The 23,222-nt window shown below is 41.9% G+C and overlaps 1 protein-coding gene across 1 annotated transcript; it reads right to left on the bottom strand.

The window, feature by feature from the left end:
- Window positions 1-5,007: 5,007 nt before the first annotated feature.
- LOC110509885 (sodium/glucose cotransporter 1) lies at window positions 5,008-23,220 on the bottom strand. Its single transcript, XM_021591066.3, has 14 exons — window positions 22,981-23,220; window positions 19,075-19,146; window positions 18,437-18,541; window positions 18,105-18,164; window positions 17,900-18,004; window positions 17,633-17,738; window positions 15,265-15,345; window positions 14,853-15,064; window positions 9,073-9,316; window positions 8,474-8,624; window positions 8,165-8,333; window positions 7,688-7,903; window positions 7,442-7,547; window positions 5,008-5,793 (listed from the first exon to the last, which is right to left on the bottom strand). The coding sequence occupies exons 1-14, from the start codon at window positions 23,110-23,112 to the stop codon at window positions 5,579-5,581; spliced, it is 1,974 nt and encodes a 657-aa protein (XP_021446741.2). The 5' UTR covers window positions 23,113-23,220; the 3' UTR covers window positions 5,008-5,578.
- Between the last annotated feature and the right edge of the window lie 2 nt (window positions 23,221-23,222).

Here is a 23,222-nt window from a genome sequence, read left to right as displayed (position 1 = left end):
GAGGCGAAACAATTACAATTTAGCATTAACTCTGGAGTGATAGATGTGCAGATGATGATGTGCAAGTAGAGATACTGAGGTGCAAAAGAGAAGAAAAAAAATACAATATGTGGATGAGGTAGTTCGGTGTGATGGGCTGTGTACAGGTACAGTGATCGGTAAGCTGCTCTAACAGCTGATGCTTGAAGTTAGTGAGGGAGATATAAGTCTCCAGCTTCGTTAGTCATTGGCAGCAGAGAACTGGAAGGGAAGGCGGCCAAAGGAGGTGTTAACTTTGGGGATGACCAGTGAAATATATCTGCTGGAGCGAGTGCTACGGTGGGTGTTGCTATGGTGACCAGTGAGTTGAGATAAGGCGGGGCTTCACCTAGCAAAGACTTATAGGTGACCTGGAGCCAGTGGGTTTGGCAACGAATATGAAACGAGGATCAGCTAACGAGAGCATACAGGTCCATTAACAATTTCTTTGTGGATTTTGATGTGTGCTTGGGGTTAATGTCTTGCGGCCAAGTTTCAGCCTCCTAGCAGAGGCAACCAGGTTTTGGGTTAAAATGTCCTGGTACTTGGTAAAGTTGAGTATTTATGAGAATTGCCGTTAGCTGCTGACAAGGCAGAAGCTACTATTCCTGGGATCCAAATAAGAATGTTACAAACATATCATAGTAAAAAAAATAGCCTACATCGTAAACAAAACAGTCCATCAACTAGACATAATGCAATATACATATGTACATTTCTCCATTACTACAAATGTACAGTATAAAATGTACAATATTACAAAAATACAACATTATAATGTGTGTATAGAGTGTGTGTTTGTTATGTGTGTGTATGTCTCTTCACAGTCCGCGTTGTGAGTAAAAAATAGAAAAAACAAGGGGCCAAGACCTTGAGGTATGTGAAACTTGACCTGGTTTACATTAGAGAGGCATCCATTAAAGAAGACCCTCTGTGTTCTGTTAGATAGGTAACTCCCAATCCAAAATATGGCAGAGGATGTAAAGCCATAACAGTAGCAGACTATTATCGACAATGTCAAAAGCTACACTGAAGTCTTACAAAACAGCTCCCACAATCTTATTATTATTAATTTATTTCAGCCAATCATCAGTGATTTGTGTCAGTGCATGATGCCATTGACCTTATCAAGGGCCCCAGGTTCAGAGGAAGCAAAATAAACCCAAAACATCAAAGATCCACCATCATATTTTAGAGTAACGACACTAAACCCACCACTGGTGTGCGTGGCCAAAGAGCCCTATTTTCATGTCATCTGACCATCGCACCGGTTCCAATCCAATTACCAGTACTGTTTAGCAAACGCCAGGCATTTACATTTGTTGGAAGACATTAAAATATATATATTTGGATACACACACCAGCAGTGGGATTGGTGTCAAAAAAGGATGCATATACAGAAAATAACCTCATACCAACTGTAAAATATTGTGGTGGATCTTTGATGTTGTGGGCCTTAAAAATCCTCATCAAAATTCATCAGCTGGAGATATCTGTTTCTTTGCATGGCTCCGTCTCAATCCACAACATCCGCCTATGTCTGCATCTGTATTTAAAAGTGGCAGAGTTCCAGCACTGTTTGTCAGACCAGGAGACATCCTGAAAATTGAAAATGACCTACAGAGGTCCTACATTTCTAAATCAAATAGCTAAATGATCCATGGTATGACCATCTTAAAACAATTCTGTATACAGTTGAAGTCAGAAGTTTACATACACCTAAGCCAAATACATTTAAACTCAGTTTTTCACAATTCCTGACATTTAATCCTAGTTAACATTCCCTGTCTTAGGTCAGTTAGGATCACCACTTTATTTTAAGAATGTGAACTGTCAGAATAATAGTAGAGAGAATGATTTATTTCAGCTTTATGTCTTTTATCACATTCCCAGTGGGTCAGAAGTTTACATACATACTCAGTTAGTACTTGGTAGCATTGCCTTTAAATGGTTTAACTTAGGTTAAATGTTTCGGGTAGGCTTCCACAAGCTTCCCACTATAAGTTGGGTGAATTTTGGCCCATTCCTCCTGACAAAGCTGGTGTAACTGAGTCAGGTTTGTAGGCCTCCTTGATCGCACACACTCTTTCAGTTCTGCCAACACATTTTCTATAGGCTTGAGGTCAGGGCTTTGTGATGGCCACTCCAATACCTTGACTTTGTTGTCCTTAAGCCATTTTGCCACAACTTTAGAAGTATGCTTGGGGTCATTGTCCATTTGGAAGACCCATTTGCGACCAAGCTTTAAGTTCCTGACTGATGTCTTGTGATATTGCTTCAATATATCCATGTAATTTTCCCTCCCATAATGCCATCTATTTTGTGAAGTGCACCAGTCCCTCCTGTAGCAAAGAACCCCCACAACATGATGCTGCCACCCCCGTGCTTCACGGTTGGGATGGTGTTCTTCGGCTTGCAAGCATCCCCCTTTTACCTCCAAACATAATGATAGTCATTGAGCCAAACAGTTATTTTTTTGTTTCAGCAGACCAGAGGACATTTCTCCAAAAAGTACGATCTTTGTCTCCATGTGCAGTTGCAAACCGTAGTCTGGCTTTTTTATGGCGGTTTTTGAGCAGTGGCTTCTTCCTTATATAGATACTTTTGTGCCTGTTTCCTCCAGCATCTTCACAGGGTCCTTTGCTGTTGTTCTGGGAAGGATTTGCACTTTTCGTACCAAAGTACATCTCTAGGAGACAACGCCTCTCCTTCCTGAGTGGTATGACGGCTGCGTGGTCCCATGGTGTTAATACTTGCGTACTATTGTTTGTACAGATAAACGTGGTACCTTCAGGCATTTGTAAATTGTTCCCAAGGATGAACCAGACTTGTGGAGGTTCATCATTTTTTTCCGAAGTCTTGGCAGATTTCTTTTGAATTTCCCATGATGTCAAGCAAAGAGGCACTGAGTTTGATGGTAGGCCTTGAAATACATCCACAGGTACACCTCCAATTGACTCAAATTATGTCAATTAGCGGAAGCTTCTAAAGTCATGACATCATTTTCTGTTTAAAGGCACAGTCAACTTAGTGTATGTAAACTTCTGACCCATTGGAATTGTGATGTAGTGAATTATATGTGAAATAATCTGTCTGTAAACAATTGTTGGAAAAATAATTTGTGTCATGCAAAAAGTAGATGTCCTAACTGACTTGCCAAAACTATACGGCTAGCGGAACCCCTCGACAACTCTCTAGTTAATTACATTTACATGATTATCTCAATCGGGTAATATTAATTACGGATAAATTATTTTATAGAATAGCATGTCATATCACTTAATCCGGCATAGCCAAAGACATGACAATACTCATAATAAACTTTGATAAAACATACAACTATTATGAACTATTATACTTCTCCTTAATGCAACCGCTGTGTCAGATTTCAAAAAAGCTTTACAGAAAAAGCAAACTATGCAATAATCTGAGTACGGCGCTCAGACACAAAAACAAGCCATGCAGATACCCACCATGTTGTGGGGTCAGTAAAAGTCAGAAATAGCGTTATAAATATTCACTTACCTTTGATGATCTTCACAGAATGCACTTCCAGGAATCCCAGTTCCACAATAAATGTTTATTTTGTTCGATAAAGTCCAAATACTTCCTTTTGGTAAACAAATCCAAACTCACGAGGCGCGGGCAAGTCCAGGTGAAAGTTCAGACAAAAAGTTCAAAAAGTTATATTACAGTTCGTAGAAACATGTCAAACGATGTATAGAATCAATCTTTAGGATGTTTTTAACATAAATCTTCAATCATGTTCCAACCGGAGAATTCCTTTGGCTTTAGAATAGCAATGGAACGCAGGTCGCTCTCATGTGTGATCAGCTCATGGCACTCTGGCAGGCCTCTGGTTGAATCAGCTCTCCTTCGCCCCCATTTCACAGTAGAAGCCTCAAACAACGTTCTAAAGACTGTTGACATCTAGTGGAAGCATTAGGAAGTGCAATATGACCCCATAGACACTGTGCATTCGATTGGCAATGAGTTGAAAAACTTCCAACATCAGATTTCCCACTTCCTGTTGGATTTTTCTCAGGTTTTCGCCTACCATGTGAGTTCTATTATACTCACATACATAATTCAAACAGTTTTAGAAACTTCAGAGTGTTTTCTATCCAATACTACTAATAATATGCATATATTAGCTTCTGAGCTTGAGTAGCAGGTAGTTTACTCTGGGCACGCTTTTCATCCGAACATGAAAATGCTGCCCCCTATCTTAACAAGAAATTTGTGGAGTGGTTGAAAAGTGATTTTTTTATGACTCCAACCTAAGTGTATGTAAACTTCCGACTTCCATTGTATTAGCTTAGTAGAACCCCACTGGCCGTTGGGGTTGGCTTGATGTGGGGTTTGGGGTGTCTCTGGTTGGGTTTTGACCATTTATTTGGATTATTCGCGTCTGTATCATTGTTAGGAAGAGGTTTGGTATAAATCAGATGTTGGGTACTGTATTTATTTAATATTATATGAATTCTATAAATTAAAATGGCCAATTTTTGTGCAATCAAGACTTAATTTTAGAGTTCAAATCGTTTTCAACAACTTAAAGTTGCAGGAATGCTTTTATCTGTTTCTAACTAAATTAACAATTTCTTTAGTTAGAAACAGAGATGGTGGGTGTCATGGTTTGCTGAAATTACATGGAACAACTCTAATACCAGTCTAGGGTTAGGGTATACTTCTTGCAACAGGTATACTTACACTAACAGAGTGTAAACCAACCTTGGCCGTGGCCTTTTACATTGTTGGTCCTTCAGGTGCACTTAGTGTTGTGACAAGCAGGGGGTCGTGTGTGTGTGTGCGTGCGTGCGTGTGTGTTGAGTGAATTATTACTCCAGTAATAATTTGAAGATTCCCTGCTCCTTCCATCCTTGAGATATCATTCATTAGCACGTAGCAAAACGAAATGACAGCTAGAAAAAAAAAAAAATATGGCAAAAAAATGTTGTCTTTGATAGAACGTCACAAAAACCAGGCTTGATTACATTACATTTTATGTCTCATTGCCATTAAATTCACTGGCCGTACAGTGTTACCTTGGTAATGATACTGTTCAATCTTAAGTTTATTCATACTGCAGCTCCACCTAGTGGTTGCAATATACCAAACTACAGTAACTTCATGAAGGGCAGAAAGAAACATTGGATACCATTGGACACTAAGTCCTATTCAACATCATCATCCTCATTACTATCATCATTACACATTCATCATACATACACAACATGTAAAAGTCCACAAAGCAAAGAACACCTAACAAAGGAGTTTTGTGACTCCCAGATAGGGTCTAGGACAGTCATACAGGTATGGAGCAGGGTATCTTGAAGCCAAGGCGGTAGCATTGACCACGTTACAGGGGTTTTGGATAAAACAGTTCAGGCCCCCAGATGATGGATAGAGGGAGGGTGTGTAAGAGAAGTTGCCATGTACAGTGCATCGTGGGCCTGTGAGTCTGGGGGGGATTTCAGGGTTGAAAGACGGGACTACTCAAGTTTATGGTTAGACAGTCCAGACTCTAGGGCAGTGGAGGTCCAGGATGAGGAGATGTTTAACCGTAGAAACCGTGGAAGAAGACACAGACACACAGGAGGATAATGCCATTGGCATTGACCACATTCCTCCACAGGGGTTTCTCTGATGTGTCTGTGAGTTTCCTCTGCAGCTCAGCCTGCTCCTCAGCACTCAGCGCGGGAGCATTCGACTTTTCCAAACCACAGAAGTTCAACACTGCCTTCTTACAACAGCCTGGCTCCTCTGTGGGATCTGCACAGACACACAAACACAGGGATGAGTAGGGATGTGTGCGTGTGTGTAGATGTGATAAAAACATTTCTATGTACAGTGCCTTTGGAGAGTCTTCAGACTCTTTGACATATTCCACATTTTGTTATGTTACAGACTTATTCTTAAATTGATTAAATTGTCTACGCACAATACCCCATAATGACAACGCAAAACAGGTTATTAGACATTTTTGCAAATTTATTACAAATATAAAACTTAAATCACATTTACATAAGTATTCAGACCATTTACTCAGGACTTTGTTGAAGAACCTTTGGCAGCAATTACAGCAAGTCTTCTTGGGTATGGAGCGACAAGCTTGGCACACCTGTATTTGGGAAGTTTCTCCCATTCTCCTTGCAGATCCTCTTAAGCAGTCAGGTTGGATGGAGAGCACCACTGCACAGCTATTTTCAGGTCTCTCTAGAGATGTTTGATCAGGTTCAAATCCGGGCTCTGGCTGGGCCACTCAGACTTGTCCTGAAGCCACTCCTGCATTGTCTTGGCTGTGTACTTAGGGTGAACCTTCACCCCAGTCTGAGGTCCTGAGTGCTCTGGAGCAGGTTTTCATCAAGGATCGCTATGTACTTTGCTCTGTTCATCTTTGCCTCAATCTTGACTAGTCTCCCTGTCCCTGCCACTGAAAAACATCCCCACAGCATGATGCTGCCACGACCATGCTTCACTGTAGGGATGGTGCCTGGTTTCCCCCAGACATGACGCTTTGCATTCAGGCCACAGAGTTTAATCTCGGTTTCATCAGACCAGAGAATCTTGTTTCTCATGGTCTGAGAGTCTTTAGATGCCTTTTGGCCAACTCCAATTGGGCTGTCATGTGCCTTTTACTGAGGAGTGGCTTCCTTCTGGCCATTATACCATAAAGGCCTGATTGGTGGAGTGCTGCAGAGATGGTTGACCTTCTGGAAGGTTCTCCCATCTCCACATGGGAACTCTAGACCTCTGTCAGAGTGACCATCGGGTTCTTGGTCACCTCCCTGACCAAGGCCCTTTTCCCCCAATTGCTCAGATTGGCCGGGCGGCCAGCTCTAGGAAGAGTCTTGGTGGTTCTAAACTTCTTCCATTTAAGAATGACGGGGACATTCAATGCTGCAGAAATTTCTTCGTACCCTTCCCCAGATCTGTGCCTCATCACAATCCTGTCTCAACAGACAATTCCTTTGACCTCATTTCTTGGTTTTTGCTCTGACATGCACTGTCAACTGTGGGATCTTATACAGGTGTGTGCCTTTCAAAATCATGTCCTATCAATTGAATTTACCACAGGTGGACTTCAATCGAAGTTGTAGAAACATCTCAAGAATGATCAATGGAAACAGGATGCACCTGAGCTCAATTTTTTGAGTCTCATAGCAAAGGGTCTGAATACTTATGCCAATCAGGTATTTCTGTTTTTAATTTTTAATACATTTGAAAACAATCTAAAAACCTTTTTTCGCTTTGTCATTATGGGGTATTGTGTGTAGATTGCTGAGGATTTTTTAAAATTCATTTTAGAATAAGGATGTAACGTAACAAAATGTGGAAAAAGTCAAGGGGTCTGAATTCTTTCCGAAGGCACTGCATGTCACGGAATAACAGATGAAGATGGGAGAGAGACCTCTCTTACCTTCAATATCCATATAGTCTGATTCTTGGTTTTCTGTCCAATCATCTATCTCCAGATCCAACCTCTCCTCTGTGTGGTTCCTCAGCTTCCAGCACAACCGGTACAACTGGAGTTGGAGGGAAGTAGAGGCATGGGACAAACAAATGGGGAGAAGTTAATTTAGAAATAGCAGAATGACTGAGTTTTTATACAATTAGCATTCACGGATGGAAGAATAACAAAATCAGTTTGGTATTTGTAACTTACATGTTTGTCTTCAATGGGTTTGGTCATGAGGGAGATGGTGAGTATCACCAAGCACGAAATGCAAAACAGAATGATGGAGAAGTAGAGGTAGTGGACTCCACAGATGATCTCAGGACAGTTAGTAGGGGCCACACAGCTGCCCGTCCCATAGGCAAACTCAGCGATCATCCTGGATAGGCCAATGGCCAGGCCTATCATAAGCCCATAGAACACACCCTGAAGGGGGGGAAAGGAGAGTGAAGAGAAGTCTGTTACTCAACACTTTCTCATGGTTCACTTCCTATTGCACAAAAAAACTTTATCAGGAACAAGACAGTAAATGGTGAACGTGGTAACCAGGGATCTTTGAGCAAAACTGGCAGAGTACAGATAAACTACACTACATTAGACCACAGGTTAAATTAACCAGTTCAAACAACAAGTAGCTAAAGTAAACTAGTTTATATCACAGGGAGTTTGGTTTAGATGGAGACTCACCGGCTCGTTGACACGCTTACAGAAGATGGCGAGCATGAAGGTGGCTGCGATGGGCGGGGTCAGGTAGCTGGTGATGGACTGGATGTAGTCAAAGAGCTGGCCGCTCTGAGCAGACTGGACCACAGGGATCCACGCTATACTCACCCCGATCAGAACCAGGATAAATACCCTTTACAGACAACGATAATACAATCAATCTTACCCATCTATCTAAAATACGAACATACACAAACACTAGCACAGTGCCGTATGCATTAAAGCAATTTAACTCCAAAGAACTTGAGCACGCAGAGATGTGTGTTACTGTACCTCCCAGCGATCATGAGTTCCTTCTCGGAGGCAGAGCTGCGTATCTTGGTGTAGATGTCCATGGTGAACAGGGTGCTGGCACTGTTGAAGATGGAGGTCAGGGAGCTCATCAGAGACGCCATCATCACCGACAGCATCAGGCCTCGCAGACCTGCAGGTGAGAGGGGGAGGACAAGAAGAGAGAGCACGGAGGAGGTAATGAGAAGGAGAACAGGATGGGAGGGAAGGTGGATAGGTGTGGAAAAGAGAAAAGATAAAGAATAAGAGACAAACAACTGTCCTGGTATAAGGACTAGTACTGTATTTAGTACAATATTACACTATTTGTAGCAGTAGTATTGGTGTTGGTAGTGGTGCCAGGACTGTCATTATTACTACAGACATAGGATATTATAAATTTGTAGTGTATTTGCGGTTTAAAAAGGCTTCAGAAGTTTGTAATTTCGACTTTTGAAAAATGTATCAACACATACAAAAATGTCCAATTATAACCTACATAATAATTCACATTTTCCTGTTGCTGCAGCATTTTTTTCCTGCTGTAGCAAACTGACTCAAATCAAGATTCTACATCTGTACATGCGTCTTCTGTTATCCACCATTTGGCATGAGGTCTACCACTAGTTTGGGATAGGCGATGTTGGTGCAGCCCACGCTGGCACCACAGTACGTCTGGCACTCATCTGGGTCCACACACGCCACCTCATCTGGGTAGAGGATTCGGCTGATCATGCCAGGGAAGACCATGACGAACATGGGCAACAGCTTCAGGTAGCCACACAGAATGCATCCAGCCTTGACATGAGACAGACTTTTGGCAGATAGACAGCGCTGGACAATCACCTAGAGGACAGGAGAGAAAAAAGGCCTTCAGTGACTAGAGGTGATGGATTGAATCTTCAAGGCTCAGTTTTCATGGTCAAAGCATACAGAACTCTGTAAGTATGGTGCCGCTGTATTGCTTGAATATGCCAAGAATCCATATCAAGAGAGGGAAAAAACGGGTTTACTTCCATACAAACACAGATCTACTGACAGGCACAAATGTGTATGCACTATGCAACTTCTTTATTGTACTTTTTACCGCTTTTTCTCCACAATTGGTAGTTAGTCTTGTCCCTTCGCTGCAACTCCCGTATGGACTCAGGAGAGACAAAGGTCAAGAGCCATGCGTCCTCCAAAACACGGCCATGCCAAGCCGCACTGCTCACTTAACCCAGAAGCCAGCTGCACCAATGTGTCAGAGGAAACATCATACAACTGCCGACCAAAGTCAGAGTGCATGCGCCCAGCCTGCCACTAAAGTTGCAAGAGCCTAATGGACAAGGACATCCCGGCCGACCAAACCCTCCCTAGACCAGACAACACTGGGCCAATTGTGCGCTGCCTCATGGGTCTCCCAGTCACGGCCGGCTGCGACACAGCCTGGGATTGAACTCTGGTCTGTAATAACGCTTCTACTACTGCAGTGAAGTGCCTTAGACCACTGCGCCACTCGAGAGGCCCACTATGCAGCTTTTCTAGTTGAAATATTCATCAAATGAAATGTTTTCCTTTCCAAACATGACCCAAATTGCTGAGCACAGTAGAATGCATGTGAGCCTCAGCCAAGTGGGGGAATCAGATAGGAATTAGACAAACAGAAACTAAGATAAGATTTGAAAGATAGGTGGGATGGGCTGAGGAAAGCTGAGGGTTGGGATTTGGAACTTGGGACAAGTGGGAGTGGAGTTGCTGGGCAGGGGATAGAATGAAGGTCAAAGATAAAAGTAAAAATAAACAAAACAAAATATGTTTGATTGACAAGGACGGTCTCTCGGATGGTTGATGGGCACCTCTCTGGAAACTGGAGGGATGTTGGTGGCCTGGCGGTTGGGAGCTTGGGCCGGTGGCCTTTAGGTCGCTGGTTTGGGTCCCTGTTTTGACTTGGGCAGGACGATGACCCTGGTTGCCTCTGTGGGTCGCTATGGATGGGAGTCTGTTAGATCAGTGGTTCCCCAACTTTTTATAGTCCCGTACCCTTTCAATAATTCAACCTCCAGCTGTGTACCCCCTCTAGCACCAGGGTCAGCGCACTCTCAAATGTTGTTTTTTGCCATCATTGTAAGCCTGCCACATACACACTATACAATACATTTATTAAACATAAGAATGAGTGTGAGTTTTTGTCACAACCCGGCTCGTGGGAAGTGACAAAGAGCTCTTATAGGACTAGAGCACAAATAATATAATAATAATCAATAATTTTAACCATCTTACGTATTAAAACCTTATTTGTAAATCAAAAACTGTGAATAACTCACCACAGGTAAATGAGAAGGGTGTGCTTAAAAGGATGCACATAACTGCAATGTTGGGTTGTATTGGAGAGAGTCTGTCTTAAATCATTTTCCCCACACAGTCTGTGCCTGTATTTAGTTTCCATGCTAGTGAGGGCCGAGAATCCACTCTTACATAGGTACGTGGTTGCAAAGGGCATCAGTGTCTTAACAGAGTGATTTGCCAAGGCAAGAAACTCTGAGCGCAGCCCTATCCAGAAATCTGGCAGTGGCTTCTGATTTGAATTCAATTTTCACAGAACCAATTCTTGCAATTTCGATGAGGCTCTCTTGTTCAGATATCAGAAAGTGGACTGGAGGCAGGACATTGAAAGGGATGACGAATCTAGTTGTTTGTGTTGTCCGTTTCGGGAAAGTAACTGAGTAATTGCGCACCCAGCTCTCAGGTTCTTCGCTATTTCACATTTGACATTGTCCGTAAGCTTGAGTTCATTTGCACACAAAGAATCATACAATGATGGAAAGATCTGTGTGTTGTCCTTGTTAATGCAGACAGAGAAGAGCTCAAACTTCTTAATCATAGCCTCAATTTTGTCCCTCACATTGAATATAGTTGTGGAGAGTCCCTGTAATCCTAGGTGAGAAAAAACATCACTCAGATAGGCCAGTCGTGTGAGAAACTCATCATCATGCAAGCTGTCAGACAAGTGAAAATGATGGTCTGTAAAGAAAACTTTAAGCTCGTCTCTCAATTAACAAAAAACTTTGCCCCTTGATAACCAACGCACTTCTGTATGTTGCAAAAGAGTTACATGGTCACTGCCCATATCATTGCATAATGCAGAAAATACCCGAGAGTTCAGGGGTCTTGCTTTTCACTGTAGTGTCCAAAACGTCTTTCAAGCTGACAGGCATCTCCTTGGCAGCAAGAGCCTCTCGGTGGATGCTGCAGTGTACCCAAGTGGCGTCGGGAGCAACTGCTTGCACGCGTGTTACCACTCCACTTTGTCTCCCTGTCATGGCTTTTGCGCCATCAGTACAGACACCAACACATCTTGACCACCAAAGTCCATTTGATGTCACAAAGCTGTCCAGTACTTTTCCCAGTGGTTTGCAGAAGATGTCTTCCTTAATTGACCCCGCATAAACGTGATGAACATATACCAGGATCTGTGCCAGGCCCGCCAAGTCTGTTGACTTATCCAGCTGAAATGCATAGAATTCACTGGCTTGTATGCAAAGCAGTAATTGTTAAATCTTCTGCCATGTCACTGATGCATTGTGAAACAGTGTTGTTTGATGAAAACATTGTCTGTATATTTTTGGGGGCCTTTTCCCCCAGCATTGTCCCAGCCTTATCCGCGACAGCAGGAAGAACTAAGTCCTCCACAATAGTATGGGGCTTGCCTGTCCTAGCCACTCGGTAGCTCACCATATAAAATGCTTCTAGACCCTTCTTATTAATGGTATCTGTTGCTTTTATACACGTCTTACTACTCGAAACACATCTTTATTCTTGCTCAAAAAACTCCTTTCAAATGGTCATGTTTCATTTCTAAATGTCTGCGCAAGAGTGAAGGTTTCCCGCGAGAGAGTAACGGTTAATGTGATTGGATATTAATTATTTGACTCGGCTACCTGTATTTGACATTTTGTTGTTATTTCGCTGAACACTAGATTGTTTAATTTTATTTTTGGCAGTGAAACGAGTCTACTTAGGCGAGAAAAAACCTCACCCAAATGTATAGCCCCATTGGAAAATATAAATGGACTGTTTGAAAAAGTGAAGAAAAAAAAGACGTGTGTGTATGTATATATATATATATATAAATATATATACAGTGCCTTGCGAAAGTATTCGGCCCCCTTGAACTTTGCGACTTTTTGCCACATTTCAGGCTTCAAACATAAAGATATAAAACTGTATTTTTTTGTGAAGAATCAACAACAAGTGGGACACAATCATGAAGTGGAACGACATTTATTGGATATTTCAAACTTTTTTAACAAATCAAAAACAGAAAAATTGGGCGTGCAAAATTATTCAGCCCCCTTAAGTTAATACTTTGTAGCGCCACCTTTTGCTGCGATTACAGCTATAAGTCGCTTGGGGTATGTCTCTATCAGTTTTGCACATCGAGAGACTGAAATTCTTTCCCATTCCTCCTTGCAAAACAGCTCAAGCTCAGTGAGGTTGGATGGAGAGCATTTGTGAACAGCAGTTTTCAGTTCTTTCCACAGATTCTCGATTGGATTCAGGTCTGGACTTTGACTTGGCCATTCTATTTTTGAACCATTCCATTGTAGATTTTGCTTTATGTTTTGGATCATTGTCTTGTTGGAAGACAAATCTCCGTCCCAGTCTCAGGTCTTTTGCAGACTCCATCAGGTTTTCATCCAGAATTGTCCAGTATTTGGCTCCATCCATCTTCCCATCAATTTTAACCATCTTCCCTGTCCCTGCTGAAGAAAAGCAGGCCCAAACCATGATGCTGCCACCACCATGTTTGACAGTGGGGATGGTGTGTTCAGCTGTGTTGCTTTTACGCCAAACATAACGTTTTGCATTGTTGCCAAAAAGTTCAATTTTGGTTTCATCTGACCAGAGCACCTTCTTCCACATGTTTGGTGTGTCTCCCAGGTGGCTTGTGGCAAACTTTAAACGGCACTTTTTATGGATATCTTTAAGAAATGGCTTTCTTCTTGCCACTCTTCCATAAAGGCCAGATTTGTGCAATATACGACTGATTGTTGTCCTATGGACAGAGTCTCCCACCTCAGCTGTAGATCTCTGCAGTTCATCCAGAGTGATCATGGGCCTCTTGGCTGCATCTCTGATCAGTCTTCTCCTTGTATGAGCTGAAAGTTTAGAGGGACGGCCAGGTCTTGGTAGATTTGCAGTGGTCTGATACTCCTTCCATTTCAATATTATCGCTTGCACAGTGCTCCTTGGGATGTTTAAAGCTTGGGAAATCTTTTTGTATCCAAATCCGGCTTTAAACTTCTTCACAACAGTATCTCGGACCTGCCTGGTGTGTTCCTTGTTCTTCATGATGCTCTCTGCGCTTTTAACGGACCTCTGAGACTATCACAGTGCAGGTGCATTTATACGGAGACTTGATTACACACAGGTGGATTGTATTTATCATCATTAGTCATTTAGGTCAACATTGGATCATTCAGAGATCCTCACTGAACTTCTGGAGAGAGTTTGCTGCACTGAAAGTAAAGGGGCTGAATAATTTTGCACGCCAATTTTTCAGTTTTTGATTTGTTAAAAAAGTTTGAAATATTCAATAAATGTTGTTCCACTTCATGATTGTGTCCCACTTGTTGTTGATTCTTCACAAAAAAATACAGTTTTATATCTTTATGTTTGAAGCCTGAAATGTGGCAAAAGGTCGCAAAGTTCAAGGGGGCCGAATACTTTCGCAAGGCACTGTGTATGTATGTATGTATGTATGTATGTATGTATGCGCATGGGGTACGCGCGATGCTGTCGGGGGTACGCCAAATAATAATAACATACACATATATACATATATATGTGTATATATGTGTGTATGTTAATCACATTTTTATTTGGCGTACCCCCGACAGCATTGCGCGTACCCCAGTTTGGGAATACCTGTGTTAGATGACTGAATGTTATGTAAATGTTGAGCAGCTTTACTGCAGGTAGATTGTATGTTTTAATAAAATAAAAAATAAAAAAGAGAAGCTTTGAGTTCTGCTGATGTAATAGGCTGTTTCAACTCGTGTATTTACTGTGTGTGAGTGAGTGCTCATTTGTGAGTGGTTGAGTGAATCAACATCCTGTTCTTTGTTCATAGTCACCTGTGTGCCTGGCTTTTAATCTTATCTTAGTCTGTGGGAGCGCATTTGTGTCTAACTAAAAGTGTTCCTCTCCTCATAAGGTAGTCACTGAAGTTAAGACAAGCTTAGAGCTGTTTGGAAAGAGTGGCCATGATAATGATGCACAAATTAGTGTGTGGGGTAGATAGTGTGTGTATACATAACGTGAGTGTGTGCTTGTCCTGTGAATGAAGGAGGGAGAGAGGGTGTTAGACTTATTAATTCCCTACAGAGCAGTAGGCTACCTGATCAGTGCACCAATACCAGGTGGCCTGGACAGTGAGACCAAACACCAGGCCTGGCCAAGGCAGGTCCCCTGTCACCGCGTCCCTGAAGATGTGGAAGGAGTCAGGCCTAGGGGTGTAGCATCTCTTACTGATGTTGACCCCAGTCCGAGTAGGCATGGCCATCATGTAGCGCTCCTGGAAGTTCTCATAACCTCCCACCTGATTGAAGGCTGAGGAGACAAACAGGAGAGGGTTAGAAACTGGGATCACAGATGGACTAGCAGTAGCAATGAACTAAAAGTAGAAAGAGGAATGAGAGAGGCCAGATAATTAGCAGGGGGATGACAATGAGGAAGAGAGATGGCGTTATTGGAACTGGAAAAGAGGGACCGGGCAGCATGAGGGACATAGATGCATAAAGAGACATTACCATAACCCATGAGGATGAAAGATCCCACGACCATGATGATTGTCTGCAAAGTGTCTGTGTAGATCACTGCAGCCAGTCCACCTGCGGTACAGTACACTTAGTGAGATACAGCACAATACAATTCCAATCATTATTCATATAGGGTTGTACATGACTAAGCTGTGGAAAGCTCCTGTAGTACTCGTTTACACTATAAATGTGATATTTTATTTTTAACTGTAATGATTGCCCATGGTCAAAAGGGATCGTAATTTTAATGGTCCAGTTGCTCGTTTGATGTTTATCTATCATAAAGAATCAATGGGTGGCAGGTAGCCTAGCAGTTAAAAGTGTTGGGCCAGTAACCAAAAGTTTGCTGGTTCAAATCTCTGAACTGACTAGGTGAAAAATCGGTCGATGGGCCCTTGGGTAAGGCACTTAACACTAACGCTCTTATCCAGAGCAATTTTCTAGATGACTAAAATGTATTAACTCCCCCTCAGTAGTGCTGTACATGAATATACAGTAGGATATTCATATGAGCACAATGATAACAGAGTAGATACATTTGCTAGGGCTGCCTTGCAGACTGAAAGTGAAGCCCTTAAAAATGAATAATAGTACACACATCATTTGCTGTTGACTCTAGTGCGAAACGATTGCTTTGTCACGTGTGCATCACAGTACTTGATGTTGTGAGTCACTCTATTTATAGGATTGGGTTTACTAAACCCAATCCTATAGAGCAGGGTTTCCCAAACTTCCCAGACCCCCTCTCAGTTCTCGTTTTGGTTTTTGCCCGAGCACTATACAGCTGATTCAAATAAGCAAAGCTTGATGATGAGTTGGTTATTTATTGATTTATTTTACCCCCAATTTTTCTCCCCAATTTCGTGACATCCAATTGCGATCTTATCTCATCAAAATCAAATCAAATCAAATTTATTTTATATAGCCCTTCGTACATCAGCTGATATCTCAAAGTGCTGTACAGAAACCCAGCCTAAAACCCCAAACAGCAAGCAATGCAGGTGTAGAAGCACGCTGCAACTTCCCAACGGGCTCGGGAGAGGCAAAGGTCGAGTCATGCATCCTCTGAAACATGCCCCGCCAAGCCGCACTTCTTAGCACCCACTCCAATGTGTTGGAGGAAACACCGTTCAACTGACGACCAAGTCAGCTTGCAGGCACCGGCCCACCACAAGGAGTCGCTAGAAGGCCACCCAGGTGGCGCAGTGGTCTAAGGCACTGCATCGCAGAGCCCAGGCTCTGTCGCAGCCGGCTGCGACCGGGAGGCCCATGGGGCGGCGCACAATTGGCCCAGATTTGTCCTGGTTGGGGAGCGTTTGGCCGGCAGGGATATCCTTGTCTCATCGCGCACTAGCGACTCCTGTGTCAGGCCAGGCACAGTGCACGCTGACCAGGTCGCCAGGTGTACGGTGTTTCCTCCGACACATTGGTGTGGCTAGCTTCCGGGTTGGATGTGAATTGTGTCAAGAAGCAGTGCGGCTTGGTTGGGTTGTGTTTCAGAGGACGCATGGCTTTCGACCTTCGCCTCTTCCGAGTCCGTACTGGAGTTGCAGCGATGAGACAAGACTGTAACTACTTCCAATTGGATACCACGAAATTGGGGGGAAAAAGGACTAAAATCATTTTTAAAAAGAGTCACTAGAGCGCGATGAGCCAAGAAAAGCCCCCCCCCCCGGCCAAACCCTCCCCTAACCCGGACGACACTGGGCCAATTGTGCCCCGCCCTATAGGACTCCCGGTCACGGCTGATGGGATCAAACCTCAGGCTGTAGTGATGCCGCAAGATCGCGATGAAGTGCATTAGACCGCTGCTCCACTCAGGAGGCGGTGAGTTGGTTATTTGAATCAGCTGTGTCGTGCTAGGGCAAAAACCAAATCATACACCCATGGGAGGCCCCAGGACCGAGTTTGGGAAACCCTGCTATACAGAGACAGTCTGGGATGGCCTGCCAGTGAACTCCAGGCATTAATGCATCATTACAGTGTTGAACAAAAAGTTATGTCAGGGAGTATGGCTAATTACCCATGATGCACAGGAGATAAACAGCCTTGGAGGAGGGCATATGTGTCATCAGACATGGCTTGTTATAAAGACTCAAATACAGCCATATAGGACGCCATGGTCAGTTAGCGTTACAGGTAAGAGCTCCATATTGGTTTACAGGGACACAGTTGATCTAGGGCTCCTCTCAGTGAATTAGTTATATATTGCTGTTATATATGCAGTTATATAGTATATACAGTAAGTGACAAAGGAGGCTGGTGAGGGAGTATCACTCCAGCTACTATGAGCACATCCTCCCCATTTAAAGTGCCACTAGCCACCACTAAGTGGAGCATATACATAAGTACTGTATACCTGTGACTGTGTATAGAGCAGTGATACTTAGTAGGAGAACCACAGCTAGGTAGATATTCAGCCCCAGAGCCTGGTTAATAAAGATGGCTCCAGAGAACATATCCGCCTGACAGAGAGAGAGAGAATGAAAAGAAAGAGGAGAGAGTTTTTATCAATGGGACAACGGAAGGGTTTATATGGACTAAATGGGGGTATTGTACATGCCTAGTCATTTTTTATGGACTGAACATCAGTGATATACAATGAACAGAGATATGAGGAACTTACTGAGATCTTAGTGAAGACATAGAGGAAGAGTGAGAGCACTGAGAGATAGATGCGGATGCGCTGCCCTCCGAACCTCTTCTTCAAGTACTCTGGCATGGTCACGACCTAAACACATCCAGTATACGTGATTACACGTTAGAATAGCACTTGAAATGGCTTGGTAAAATGGTAATTCACCTCTAATAACACAAAAGGTTGTCCTCACCCCAGCTTTGATGTAAATGGGCACAAAGAGCCATCCAAGAAGGATCACCACCACAAGGGCCTGAAAAACACATATTCTAAGGGCTCAAATGGGGAATTCATGAAATGACAGATTAACCTTTTTACTAGACGTGCTACTGCTTTTATCCACTGCTGTGCTCAAGTATCGATCGACACAATAACCTACAGGCGTATCGGCCCCAGAATGTATAGATCATTTATTTATCACCTTTTATACAATTAAAGTGCAATAAAGATGGAGATGAGTGATAATATCAGATGTCAGACTTTATGATGATGTTTGCATAAGAGGTTATCATGGTATTCACTCACATTCCATTCAAATCCACCAATGGCAATTCCAGCTGCAGCCGCAGTCCCTGCAATGCCGACAAAATGCCCACTGCCAATGTTGCTGGCAAAGAGAGATGCCCCAATCTGGAAAGGGGATAGAAGAAGGACAGAGGAATGTTCATTATCAATTTATACAGAAAGTAGTTATATTATTTCACAGTATTTGGATATGGAAGGTCATTGAGGAGCACTTCATTCATAAAGGAACATTTACAACAGCAAAGGTCATGCCATGTAGGATAACAGGGATAAGGGTTGCCAAGTCCATAGTTCCATAGAAGGAAAGTAAGTTAGGCACTATGTGTCATGGTAAAATTATTGGGTGGTTGGGAACCGATCAGTCTAAAATGAAAGGTATGGTATTTGTGGACCTCCAATGCAACAAGATAAAACACAATGCCTTATAACATATTTTTTCAGATTTAAATATGAGCTGGACATTTCCAATACAGGCAAGTATTGGGATAGTTCAGGAGAACAGGGTGTGTCTTTCCAAATATGGGCCAGGGTCACAAACAGTGGCCAGCAAAGTAGAGAGAGACGGATGCATTCGAATGTCATAATGTATTATTGAGATAATATGTAATAAACTGTCCTGAGAGAAGACTTTTACTCACAGGCCACCACACCATGCTTCTTCCTGCCAGGAAGAATCCCCCTACTGTGGCTCGGTTTGTGCTCACCATAGCCTGCAAAGGTTAGACGGGATCATTGAGTTGTTTTGAGATGCTATATCCATGTGCCAGGGATCAATAACCTCTCCAGTTATATATAACTGGAGAGGTACACCCCCCCTCCCCCCCTCTATTTATTTGGACAATGAAGCTAAAACACTTAATTTGGCTCTATACTACAGCATTTTGGATTTGAGATGAAATGTTTCATATGAGGGGACAGTTCAGAATATAACTTTTTATTTGAGGCTATTTTCATACATATCTGTTCTACCGTTTAGAAATGAAAGCACAGTATGTATTGAGTCCCTCCATTTGAAGGTGTCATGTATTTGGACAAATTAGTGTAGTAAAGTAGTCAAACGTTTAGTATTTGGTCCCATTTTCCTAGCACGCAATGACTACATCACTTCTATTGTAAACAAATAATATAATATGTTTGTGACCACTTCTACATTGATGTGGATGCTACCATGATTACAGATAATCGTAAATAATGAGTGAGAACGTTAGAGGCACAAAGATAATGTACCCAAAGCATGCTAATGTCTCACCATTACCAATGCTAACCTCCAACAGTGGAGGTTAGCATTCACACCCCTTGAAAGTATTCTCACCCCTTGACTTTTCCCCAAAATAATTGTTACAGCCTGAATTTAAAATGGATTAAATTTAGATGTGTATGAATTATGTTTTTAGAAATGTTTACTAATTAATAGAAATGAAATGCTGAAATATCTTCAGTCAATAAATATTCAACCACTTCATTATGGCAAGCCTAAATAAGTTCAGGAGTACAACATTTCTTAACAACTCACATAATAAGTTGCATGGACTCACTCTGTGTGCAATAATAGTGTTTAACATGATTTTGGAATGACTACTCTGTACACCACAGATAAAATCTCTGTACCCCACACATACATTTATCTGTAATGTCCCTTAGTCGAGGAGTGAATTACAAACACAGATTCAACCACAGAGACCAGGGAAGTTTGTGGGCATTTTAATTAATCACATTGTCTGGAAGTGTTCCAAATACACTGCAAACATCCAAAATACATAATACACTACTGTTAAAGTTTTGGGTCACTTGTAAATGTCCTTCTTTTGAAAGAAAATCACATCAAATTGATCAGAAATACAGTGTAGACATGGTTAATGTTGTAAATTACTATTGTAGCTGGAACCTGAAGATTGTTTATGGAATATCTACATAGGCGTACAGAGGCCCATTATCAGCACCCCTATGTTCCAATGTCACATTGTGTTAGATAATCCAAGTTAAAAAAAATGTAAAAGGCTAATTGATCATTAGAAAACTATTTTGCAATTATGTTAGCATATCTGAACCAGAATTATGTTAGCACAGCTGAACCAGAATAAAAAGAGGAGTGGGAGGCCCCGGTGCACAACTGAGCAAGAGGACAAGTACATTAGAGTGTCTAGTTAAAGACGTCTCACAAGTCCTCAAATGGCAGTTTCATTAAATAGTACCCGCAAAACACCAGTCAACAGAGAAGAGGCGACTCCGGGAATCTGGCCTTCTAGAGTTGCAAAGAAAAAGCCATATCTCAGACTGGCCAATAAAAAGAAAAGATTAAGATTGTCAAAAGAACACAGACACTGGACAGAGGAACTCTTCCTAGAAGGCAGGCACCCCGGAGTTGCTTCTTCACCTTTGATGTTGAGACGGGTGTTTTGCGGGTACTATTTAATGAAGTTGCCAGTTGAGAACTTGTGAGGCGTCTGTTTCTCAAACTAGACACTCTAATGTACTTGTCCTCTTGCTCAGTTGTAAACCGGGGCCTCCCACTCCTCTTTCTATTCTGGTTGGAAACGGTTTGCGCTGTTCTGTGAAGGGAGTAGTACACAGCGTTGTACGAGATTTTTGGAAATGAATAGCCTTCATTTCTCAGAACAAGAATAGACTGACAAGTTTCAAAAGACAGTTCTTTGTTTCTGGCCATTTTGAGACTGTAATCAAACACACAAATGCTGATGCTCCAGATACTCAACTAGTCTAAGGAAGGACATTTTTACTGCTTCTTTAATTAGCACAACAGTTTTCAGCTGTGCTAACATAATTGCAAAAGTATTTTTAAACGATCAATTAGCCTTTTAAAATGATAAACTTGGATTAGCTAACACAACGTGCGTTTGGAACACAGGAGTGAGGGTTGCTGATAAAGGGCCTCTGTACGCCTATGTAGATATTCCATTAACAATCTTCAGTTTCCAGCTACAATAGTAATTTACAACATTAACAATGTCTACACTGTATTTCTGATCAATTTGATGTTATTTTAATGACCCCAAACTTTTGAATGGTAGTGTATATAGTCCTACAGCTAAAAACAACAATGCCAATTCAAAACAAACTGCTATTGAAGTTAAAGAAAGTGTGTATTATCAATTTACCTGATTTTAATAACTGGTACTTTGGACAAGATCAAGACGTCAGTATTCTTGCAATGTTTTTTTGTATAAAATAATCTTAAATTACAGCTCAAATTGAGCAAATTCTGAATTTGTGATCAATCGTGATTAATCCTAGCAAATGCTGCGTTTAACTCGATTAAATGTGTTAATCGTTTGACAGCCCTAGTAGTTGGTACTGTGTGTATGTGTGCACATCTACTCTCCACACATAGCTGAAACAATATAACAAATGCAACTGTATTGCTCAGCAATTTAATTCTAACATTCTTGGTGACTTAAACATTTGTCAATATTATCCATTTGGCAGGAGGGCATAAATTGAAATCAAGGTTCTTCACTGAAAGGTCAGTACACTTGTTACTCTTAGAAAAAAAGGTTCCTAAAGCGTTCTTCGGTTGTCCCTATAGGAGAAGCCTTTTTGGCTCCAGGTAAACCCTTTTTGGTTCCACGTAAAACACTTTTGGGTTCCATGTAGAACCCTCTGTGGAAAGGGTTCTCCTATGAGGATGGCTGAAGAAGTGTTTTAGGTTCTAGATAGCTCCTTTTTTGTAAGAGTGTAAGTGAGTGTAGGCTTCTCGACATTCATACTTGACAACAGACATGCCCTTCCTTGCTTACACTTGAGGAGAACGTTGGCATAATGTTCCTGGCACAATAGCCCAATTGGGTCAATATCTGCAGAAACAAGTGTACTGCACCAGTCCAGCCAAGAACCTACTAGTGATGAAAAAAATGTGGAGGCCATCTGACAACAGACGACCGTGAATGTTGTGTGTATATATTATTTGTTGTGTGTATATGTACTGACATGTACAGTATGTGTAACTGATGGATACACACACTACATGTGAAAACAAATAATTGTTGGTTATTCATACCGGTTATAGACTATAGCGATGTTGTCTTTATGAATGCAGCTACTGTACCACTGTATTGAAGCCATTGGACAGAGTTTATCACAGTGCACTAAGGCTTTATTATGGGCGAAGGTTTCAATAATGTATGTAAATTGTCAAGCCTTTTGTCTGTGATGTCTTTTTCGTTATGTGTCGGACCCCGGTAAGACTAGCTGTTGCCATTGGTGTCTGCTAATGTGGATCATTATAAAATAAAATAACTTCGTAACGAAAGTGTAGAATATTATAATTCATATTTTACTTTTGTACATCTAAAGACTTTGTCATATTATCATTCAGAAGGAAACACTATCCAGATGCTTCCACTGGTTTTTAATAAGGTTTCTTGGACTTTAACGTATTCAGAATAGAGAAAACAACCAATTTTTCTTCAGATTGGACGACAACCATGCCATGCATCTCTTTATCATTGCTGAGAGCTTAACTATTCATAGACACAGATTTGTTTAAGAGTTTGCAGACTGGTCAATGGAAAGACTAAGAAACTCACCCATACTCCGACTGCCAAGACAACCAAAAAGTAGATCACAATGACGGAGATATCGGCCGGGTTGTTGAGTGCCACCGTGCCATTGTTAAACACATTCCTAACTAAGGGGAACCCAGAATAATCCTTTGTCATTTTGTCTGCTCCGAGCTGCAGAGGTGACCAGAGGACAGGTGTGTTGATGAAGATTCTGTCCTTTACTGTTGCTTCTGTACCACTGACCCCAAAGGTAGGTATAAGTGTTT

Source organism: Oncorhynchus mykiss, chromosome 29, assembly GCF_057628025.1.
Source record: "Oncorhynchus mykiss isolate SJ-2025 chromosome 29, ASM5762802v1, whole genome shotgun sequence".
NCBI lineage: Eukaryota > Metazoa > Chordata > Actinopteri > Salmoniformes > Salmonidae > Oncorhynchus > Oncorhynchus mykiss.
The sequence above is the reverse complement of the archived record's forward strand: the minus strand, read 5'-3'. Positions and strand labels throughout refer to the sequence as shown.

Excerpts from the sequence above, each read along its gene's own strand:
- LOC110509885 (XM_021591066.3), bottom strand. The coding sequence starts at position 23,112 with ATGACAAAGGATTATTCTGGGTTCCCCTTAGTTAGGAATGTGTTTAAC. Across the intron at positions 18,165-18,436 it reads TTGGTGGATTTGAATGGAAT|GCCCTTGTGGTGGTGATCCT; the intron begins GTGAGTGAATAC and ends TGTGTTTTTCAG. Across the intron at positions 7,548-7,687 it reads AACCCATTGAAGACAAACAT|TTGTACCGGTTGTGCTGGAA; the intron begins GTAAGTTACAAA and ends CTCCAACTCCAG.